This window comes from Malurus melanocephalus, unplaced genomic scaffold (genome assembly GCF_030028575.1).
Source record: "Malurus melanocephalus ecotype Western Australia unplaced genomic scaffold, MMel_1.1 scaffold_187, whole genome shotgun sequence".
Lineage (NCBI taxonomy): Eukaryota > Metazoa > Chordata > Aves > Passeriformes > Maluridae > Malurus > Malurus melanocephalus.
The window spans coordinates 1411597-1421229 of record NW_026623419.1 but is presented as its reverse complement, the minus strand read 5'-3'; the positions used below and the strand labels follow the sequence as shown (position 1 = coordinate 1421229).

At 38.2% G+C, this 9633-nt stretch overlaps 1 protein-coding gene across 1 annotated transcript; it reads right to left on the bottom strand.

Moving 5' to 3' along the window:
• Window positions 1-302: 302 nt before the first annotated feature.
• Window positions 303-5247, bottom strand: LOC130577638 (ovalbumin-like). The gene is made up of 7 exons (XM_057373138.1): window positions 5080-5247; window positions 4409-4459; window positions 3787-3915; window positions 2991-3108; window positions 2193-2335; window positions 1869-2024; window positions 303-783 (listed from the first exon to the last, which is right to left on the bottom strand). Exons 1-7 carry the CDS (start codon window positions 5245-5247, stop codon window positions 388-390), a joined length of 1161 nt encoding a protein of 386 aa, XP_057229121.1. The 3' UTR covers window positions 303-387.
• Between the last annotated feature and the right edge of the window lie 4386 nt (window positions 5248-9633).

Here is a 9633-nt window from a genome sequence, read left to right as displayed (position 1 = left end):
GTCTTTTATTCCCATAAAACTTCTGCTGTTAAAAGGCATTGTGTTTTCCAATGTGATGATTCGACACTATTATTGTTAACTTGTACCAGGAACATCTCTGTTAATGCTCATTGCTTTCCTTGGTTAGATTTTCATTCCCTTAACTTCATCCATGAGTAAATAATAATACTCTGTAGAAAGGTAAGGCAAAGGGCCTCTGTTTTCATGGCGTAATTTCTCTGCCTTAACTTCTTTCTTTYTTTTTTTYYYTKTWWTWWTTTTTTTTAATAAAACCTTCTGGTKTTAGCAAATRTGGRTGAAAGAGRGTTTGTGTTTCTTTTTACCCATGATACTGCAGGACTTTGGGTCTTGCTGTGAGGGACAGAAACTCTTTTAGCTTTCCTCTCTTTAAGGAAAAAAGCATCTGCCAAAGAACAAGATGCTGTCGCTTGGGTTGTGTTTGATCAAGTAGAGGAAAGGGTGGTCAGCCCTAAACTCTTCAGAGACACTTGTGTCTTCCACCCCAGCTCCTGATGAGCCTGCCACCTTACTGCCTGCTTCATAGATTTCCACAAATGTCTCATGGAAGGCTCCAGACACCTTCAAGCCCTCTGCTGAAGAGATGCCTGAGAGATTGGCTGATGGGCTGAACAGGTCAGTGATACCCAAGGATTTTAAGACAGATGTAAGGTTGTACTTTTCTTCAATCTTCATGCGTGGGAGATAAACTTTAATTTTCCTCTCTTCCATCTTACTAGAGCTGGTCCACTCCTTCAGATTTTCAAAGGTGATAGCGGTCTCAAGCTGCAAGGAAACAAACAAATTAGATCTCTGGGATGAGAGCACAACTTCTTTTRTGGCAATGCAGTACCATTTGTGCTTTTTTTCTCTTAAATTGTCATGGTTTATTTTCTGGGTATATACAGTTTCATGAGGAAAAGGAAAGCAAACCATGACTTTCTCTTCTCTCTCCTGCTTCCTGTTTCTTTAATAGGCTCACTGCCAATTCATTTCCTTAGTGAGATGGCTACTGAGCAAATTTTGCCAAAGATCTTGCCTATTTRTCTTCTTTTCTTTAGAAATATGTTCCAAAAGTCATTCTGTGCTTATGAGTAAGCTCTAACCACATTTAGGACATCCAAGTAAGAAAGTGTTAAAGATAACCAATTACAATACGTGAGCTATTTAGAGGCATTTGAACACAGCTAAATATCTTCTAGTAATAAATGAGCTAATAATTATTACTGAAGAAATTTAGCTGTGTTCAAATTACTCTTTATTTTTATAATTAGTTATTTTTATGAGTTAATGTTAATGTTAATCACTTCAATGAACTTGGATTTATTACATAACTTTTTCYATTCAAACTGCATTCCTGCTAATGGCAATATCCCATGCTTGTATTCTGTTGATATCAATAACAATATGTCATGTACATTTTACTTTCTGAAATTGCTTTATCCATTCCATAACACTSATATTTAGTTTTTGGAGATTTTAATTTTTGAGGGTATGAAGGAAGCATGTTGAAGACTGTCAGACCAGTCAATAATTACAAATGCTYAAGCTAACATGAACTTCCCAGGAAGTTCTTCTGTATGCAGGAATTGAGRTATAAAAGCTTTGGAGCTCAAGCAGCTGGAGTAACAGCTGCTAATCTAAGAATCTATTCTGCAGTGACAAAAATTTAACCCATTAAAGTTGTTGTTAGCAATCCACCCTCAGCACAAACTTTTGCAGGACTACGGAGACAGCTGCATGCCTTTTTACAACAATATTCATATCTCTGCTGGTGRTATACTTTAAGATAACTTCATTGTGAAGAGTTTTTCAGCACCTAAATTTCACCATGTTTATGGTTTTCTGAAACACAGCTACCAGGGCCATACCTGCTCCAGGCCAGAGATTTCATCAGGCAACAGCACCCACAGGCTCAGCCGTCCACTGGCATAGGGAATCTCCAGGATCCTACATTTCTCAGAAGTGATCTCTGCCACTTTAAATGTACCAATCTGAGACATCATCTGCACAGGTTTGCTTTCTTGCTGCAAAACCAAAGAAAATAATACAGTTTTCACAAAGATTATTCCTAGAGTGTAGAAATGTCTAATAATGGTTAAAACTGAAAATGGCTCTTTTTTGGGAAGATTGCACAACTTTTCTCCCTTCATAAATTCTAGAAAGCACTTCTAAAGTCGTACATGCCCACATACCTCAGTAATTCTGAAAGGAACTGTCTGGGTGTCTTCTTCCTTAAACGCTTTCTCCCACAGTCCTTTGAAGTAAATGGCACTGACAAGGACCATGTCAGTTTGTGCACTCACAGAGCTTGGTTGAAGGATATTTTTGATCGTTCCTTTAAGAATGCATAGGAAAAGAGAACATGTATAACACTCCTGTGTATAACACATCTTACTTGGCAATTACAGGATTAAATGCAGGGTAAAGAATTTGTGGGAAGGAGGGTGTAGGCCAGGGATATTGCTTTGGGTTTGGAGCTGTTATCTTGTAGTTCCAAGGTTGATTTGATCACTGCTCTTGGCAAAAGCTGTTGTTTCTCTCCCTAGAAAGAATTATAGTGRGAGATATAAGATCCAGAAGTCTACTTGTTACAATATGGGTATGTTGTGTGACAACCTTTGGAACCTTTTATTCCAGGATGGTCTCCCAACCAAACATTTAATACTTTTTGCTTCAAACAAAAGTTGAAACTTTGATGTCAAACAATTTGTCGATGCATACAAAGCATATTTTTGTGCTGTCCCTATTATCTGGAAGTATTACATATCCACAAAGCCTCTACAGATAGAGTCATCTAACAGGGATGTGTCTGAGGAAAAAATAAAATCGTTAGATGGTGGTTCTGTATGTAGAAACTGATCTATTATCCAGGAGAAGGAGCAGAGGGAGAGGTTTTGGTTTTTCATCACCTGACTTAAGTATTCTCATATGTTGTTCAAACATGGTGGCAGAAARGAAAATACCTACGCTGATAGCTGGCTTCTTCTTACCATTTGTCTGACTTTCAACCCAGGAATTTATGATCTCTCTGGCTTTTTCTGCAGCTGTTTGAAAGTTGATAGGCTCCAAGCCTCCTTTATACAGTTCCTTCACACATTGTRCATATTCCTGCAAAGGAAGAGTATGGTGTTTTCAGATCAGAATGTCARAGCATTTTGCAAGGGTAAAAGGCAAGAATGGAATCAGCAGACATGWGCAAACTACCTATTAAGGCTAATCAGTAAACCATGAGCATTAGTTCATAAGCATCTTAAGATCTGACATGCATTGTTTCAAACAAGAGAGTATATGCCCCCATTTAAAAAAAAAAGTATTTTCCAGAACTGARTTTGATCTAAAACCAGCATTCATTTCAGTTAAGTATGGGGTTGGTTTTTTTTTTTCATTTTGCCCACTTCTAAAATTTTTATTCTGCAGTGGTGTTCTCCTTTAATTTCAAATTAAATGGAAAACCTTTCAATGGAAAACCTTTCAATATTTTTGGAAACCTGAAGTTATTTTTCAGGTTTGTTTTGCAAGTTAAGAAAAGAATTGCAGTTAACTCTTGCCAACAAAAATTACCTTTATTAATTATAGCTTGACTTGATTGCATCTTTATTGTACTTTGCACAAACATCTTTTGGCTAGTCACATTTTTTTCCTCAAGGCTTTCAAGGGTTAGGACTGTGATAGAATCTTTCCATATGGAAGAAATTTTCTCTAGCAGAACCTAGACTTCTGACAGAGCTTTTTATATTACAGAAAGTTACAGCTTTGAGATTCAGATAAGATGTTAGAGCGACTCACCGGCAGGATTGGGTATTTCTCTTCAGCATAAAGCCTACTTGCAATGCTGATGGAATAATTGTCACTTGGTTTGGTGATTTGGGTGAAGATGTCCTTTAGTGAGGTGTGGATGCTCACGGATGTACCACACTGATTGACATGAATACAAACAAAAATATAGATTATGTTATGAGTAGATATTACACACTATATGAAAGGAATAGAGTAGTTCAGACTTTTCTGCTTATAAAACTGTTTATCCTGTGCTGATGTATTAATTTTGTAATAGATGCAATTCTGTGCCAGTTTTCTACTGTAATTTCTCATACATTTCTTGAGGGGACCTGCTACAGTAATCTAGCTCCAGCAGATCAGGTAGGCTTTCCTCTGTTCCCAACCAGTCTTGCCTAACCACACAAATATCTATAAATTCTCCATTTGCCCAATATTATGCTTGCTGTCAATCCTCTGTTAGCTACTTTCTTCATCCATTCTCATGAATGAAGTATTCCCCCAAATGCTGGATGAGGAGCATTAGCTGCACATTGGAGAGGGATTTGAACTGCTAAGAGACTGCTTTATCTGATAGTTTTTGTTCCCAGGAGAAACTGACATAGAGAAGGAGATGAAATTATTCCTGTACCTGAGATTCAGTACTCTCTCCAAATCCTGGGATTTTGTCCAAGTGGATAGCCTGTAATTAAGAATAGCAGTAGCTGAAATAACAGGTATGGCAAGAAAAAGGTTATGCAACTGAGATTAACACATAATGTTTGAAGCAAACCTATTAAATAACTGAGAAATTCAATGACTCAAAAAGTGTAGTCTCTCTGTACCATCTCTGATTAGCTGTGCCTACTGTTGCCTACTTAGATATTTTYTTTCTATTGAATATCTAGGATTCAGCTCCACTTTGTGCTGCCARTGGTAACAACTTTCTTACAAGTGACAAACTGTCCACTCTCTATGAAGACAGTGAGAGCTTGGGAAACACATTAAACGCTTTGCAGTTTGGGTATATGTTTTGGCTCTTWCCCTACAAATTGTTTCTCCTTTCCCCATTCCAAACAAAAAGGACCACTAGAATGTGTTTTTGTCTTTGAGAATTCTACTGTTCACAATGATACAATTTAAATGCAATYTCAAGATTTCAGGCTGATTCATTTGTTTAACACTATGGGAATTTGAGGTGGCCACAGCTTTTTGATAACTCTGGATCCACATTTTTTAGCCTCTGAGGGACATTATCATATAAATAAGGGCTGTGGCTCTGTTGAGCAGTAGGAGGGTTTAAATCCTTAAATGTAGTCTCACCTTTTCTAKCTGAGCCTTGGTGTTATCTTTAGCTCCGATGTAGACCATGGAGAGGGTTGAAATGATGAGCAGAGGGGATAAGCAGACATTCTCCTGGACACCCTGGCTTCTCAGCTCCCTGAATATGTCACAACAAACTTCCGTGCTCACTGCTCCGATGGAGCCCATTGTGCAACAGTGTTGCCTAGAACAAAGAGCAGAAGTACAACAATGTAATAATGGTAATACCATACACACACAGCACACGCGCTTTAATAGAAGTTTTTAGGCAGTAAAATACGAACAAGTACTTTGGAAGTCATTCTATGTKAACATGTCTATTGCTATGCTCACTTCTCTTGCGTGTTAGGAACTCTGTTTTCACAAATTTATTTCCTTCTGCATTTCTATACATTTACCTTTTGTAACTGTTTCTCAGAGGTCTGGAATCTGTATGTGATTTGTGTTTACCTTTTCAAAGTAGTCAAACAATTGCCTGTACTTATTTTCATTCACTGAAGRCTAGAATTCCTTAGTACTTTGTAGTAGCATGATGAAAACAAGAAAATATTATCTCTTCGACATACTTGCAAAGCTGGAAATTTAAGCACAAATTATATTTGACTTGCTCTAGGTTTGGACAATTATAGGTAAAAGCAGAGGCTGGCTATTTTTATTTTCTAGAAATAACTAAGTGTAGTAAARTATCTATTTGTGGCACAGTACTTACTGTCGGTAGATCTTCAAAGACCCATTGCCCTACCCATGTTTTAGTAATGGAAGTATGGATAGGCAATATAATTCATCTAAGGTCACCTAGTCCAGTTGCAAGACTGATGCACAAAAATTCATGTTTCACAGTATTGTGCTTTTAGATACAGCTTGTTTTGCTTAAATATGCTACACTRTAACCTGTCTGAGAAATTAAATTGTTGTTTTTCAAAATTCAGCTCCTTATGTAAGAGTCAAATGCTGGGATCTCGAGTTTCTCTTTGTAGGGTTAAACCCTAMCAAGGTATTTTGTGACTGGGCTCTTGGATATACACATGCAGACACACACATATTTCTCTCACTTTTCTCTCTGTATACATGTTCACATTTACAGGTTATTTAAAAATTRTACATCTGTACACCTATGCACATTTTTATGTTGTCTTGTGTTCAACTGTAYTTTTCAGGGATGCAACTGTTACTGAAATTTTACACTAAAATAAACATAGCAAAGTCACTGAATGYCACAGTTCCTTTCCCAATGCACTCTTTAGAACCAAAAATCAACTAAGTAAACTTATTACTTATCTGTCAAAATCAAGCTTAAAAGATACTGAATGGGAGGATAAGATGGTCTGAAATAAAATCATGTTTTGAGCACAAAACAATATTTTAAGCACAAAGAATAACATCAAATATATCCCAAAACCCCAAATATTCAGATTTCATACATAATAAAGTAGTGAAGCATGAATATACACAGGTGAGATTTGTAGAGAATATAATGTATATATTCTGTCCTGGAAAATACCAAGCACAAAACAGTAATTTCTCTCTTTTAAAGTTTAGTCATAAACAAGAAATAATGCAGTGAGAAGGCAAATTTTCCTGGAGAAATGCTTACCTTCAAGCTTTAGCACCAAAGACAATACAGCTCTTCAGCTGTATGTAGGAATACTGSCTGAGCCCTTGGGAATTTATACAGTCTGAATTGTGTCCCACCCATTGCTGTCCTTCAAAAGTTTGACTTTTGACACCATAAAAATAAAATAATGGTATTTGGTCAGTTTTTTTGTTTCAAAGGTTTCGGGTTTGATTGAAARGAGAACAAATATTAGTTTTTTATTCTGTGTAACAGTGCTTTCCACCCATACATCAAGATCATTGGGCTGGAGAAAAGGCTAGGAAATAATGCCTCATTTGCARCTAGATAAGGAGATGACAGTAAAAACAATAAATGTGTAATGAACTTAGTGATGTCACAGATAATTAGCAGTTATTAGTCAATATGTCAATAATTATTCCATTTGTTATTATGTTTGTAGTAATAGACCAGAAATCTCTCTCAGTTGATCCTTTCTGAACGTACAAAATGCAGCCATGCTAAAAGAGAAGGACAGAACTTAGCCTTTCATTCTTCTAACAAGGGGAAATAAAAAGGGTACATGTGACAAATCCAACTGAGATGGAAGTCAAAAAGAGGAACATTTTCTTTGAGAACCTGGAATATTTGTGAAATATATTGGTATGAGTGTGGTTTTCTAGCAAAGTATTTTCTTCTCAGAGGTAAACAGCAAAACATAACTCTAGACAACATAAAARCCATCAGTTCCAAATGTATCTGTGTCTGTACTTGCAGTGTATCTCTCAGATCTTCCATGAGTAACTTGAAGGCCTGATAGATGATGGAGGAACTGTGAAATCCAGCGAGAGGAGGGTTCATGGTCTGTGGGACAACCATAATATACAATAGCAAATAAATTTCACGTTATAAAAGCATTTCACTTATAAAAGCTATTGTTCTGTATTGAAATAATAGAATGGACAAACAGTTAAGAAACCATCCTGACCTCTGCAAAGCACTGCGTGATTTCTAAAAGCAGGKGGAGGAGTGGGGTAAGAGAGCAGGGGGATCCAAAAGCTGTACAACATAAATCTTTAGAACATACAGGACATAAYTGTGATTTCTGTTACAAAGAGTAGGCTCCTGTACTGCTGTCAAAAGTTTAGGCAGTGCAGGGTTCTTTGCCTCAGTTCTGTTATCTTTTGTGAAAATAAATGTGCCAGATAAATCTACATTGCCCTTGATGAGTTGCAGTCTGTCASTGTGTAGCTCAGGAGGTGAGGTGGTAACACAAACATCAGGAGAGGTAGAAGTGCTTTCTAGGGCTAGGGAGCTGGAATAAAGTCCAACATGTGATAAGACAGTGGGAGGTGGTRCCTGGACCCCAAGTCACAGGGTGTGTATTACACATTGCTTTTAAGCTTTGTGCCCATAAAATAGTGATTATCAGTCATCCTTAAAAGCTGATGATGAAAAAGCAGAAGACAACATGCYAAAGTGGGCATATGGCAGGGATGCTGAACTAGGAGGAGCTGCAGACTCCTTCGAAGCTCTTGGAAAGAAAGCTGGGTAGATTGGAGAGCTCAGCAATCACAAATGTATGAAGTTGAACAAGAGGAAGGGCAAGATTCTCCATCTGTGATGAGGTGATCCTGGTTGCAAGTACAAACTAGGGGATGAGAGGTTAAGAACAGCCCTGCATAAAGAGATCTGGGGGTTTGGGTCAGTGGCAAGTTGAATATGAGTCAAYAGTGTCCTGGTAGCCAAAACRGCCACCCACGTACTGGAGTGCATCAGCTGGTTGAGGGAAGGGATTGACCCTGCCAAAGGATGTTTAAYGTCCCTTGAAACCCAAACCGTTCTATGATTSTATGATTTTCYCACTCTGCTCTGTSCTGATGTSGCCCCACCTCAAGTCCTTTGTGCAGTTTTGGGCACCTCAATATAAGAAGGACGTCACAGTACAAGAGTGTGTACAGAGGARGGTGTCAAAGATGGTGAAAGGCCTCAAGGATAAAACTTACAGAATGTCTGAGGTCACTAGGCTTGTTCAGCTTGGAGAAGAGAAGGCTGAGGGGTGACCTCATCTCAGCCTATCACTTCCTCAGTATGGGCAGTGGAGGGGGAGATGTTGACCTTCCCTCTCTGRTGACCTGTGATRRGCCAYGAGGAAATGGAATGAARCTGCATCCAGGGAAGCTCAGATTGGACCCTGGGAAAAGGTTCTTCMTGCAGAGGGTRGTCAGTCACACCCTGAAACAGGCTYCCCAGGGAAGTGGTCACAGCACCAAATGTGTCAGAGCTCAGGGAGTGGACAATGGTCTTAGTCATATGGTTTATTATAGGTAGTTCTGCAAGGGGCAGAGAGCTGAACTCAATGATCCTTATAGTTCCCTTCCAACATAAGATACTCTGTGATTCTCCTAACCTGTGTGCCTTCACCTAACAAGCTGTTTTCTCACATTGTTTATAGTTCTTCTAGATTTATGCCACTATTTATCCTTTTTTTGTTCAGGGACACTTTGTGTTCACAGGTTTAGTTCTACTTCTACCACACTGATCTTCCATTGCTGCATGTAAGAGCTGGTCAGTGTATTTAAGTCAGTGAAATCTGTCTTTCAAATGTCSTTCAAGACTCTGCTGAACAATGATTCCCATTCCCTTAGTCTGGTCTATCATAGATGAATTATGGAAGTGTCCAGACCTGTGTCACAAGTCCAGCTCATCACATATGGACTGTATTTTAGAACTCATAAGCAGATTCAGGAAGCAGCTGCACTTTTGTGAGTGATCTTTTTTTTCACACCATCACACTGCAAGAATAGAATAAAAATTATCCCAGTGGTTCTTTATACTTGCTGACTATACTTCTGTGTAATGCCCTGGTTCCAGACCTGCAGAACAGCTTTGTATGTATTTGATTCAGACCTTTGTTTAMTGAGTTATACAAAAGTCATGTTTTCTCTTGAAGGATTGGAGTTTCAGGTTCAGAACATACCCACAATAAGCAAATACCTGGA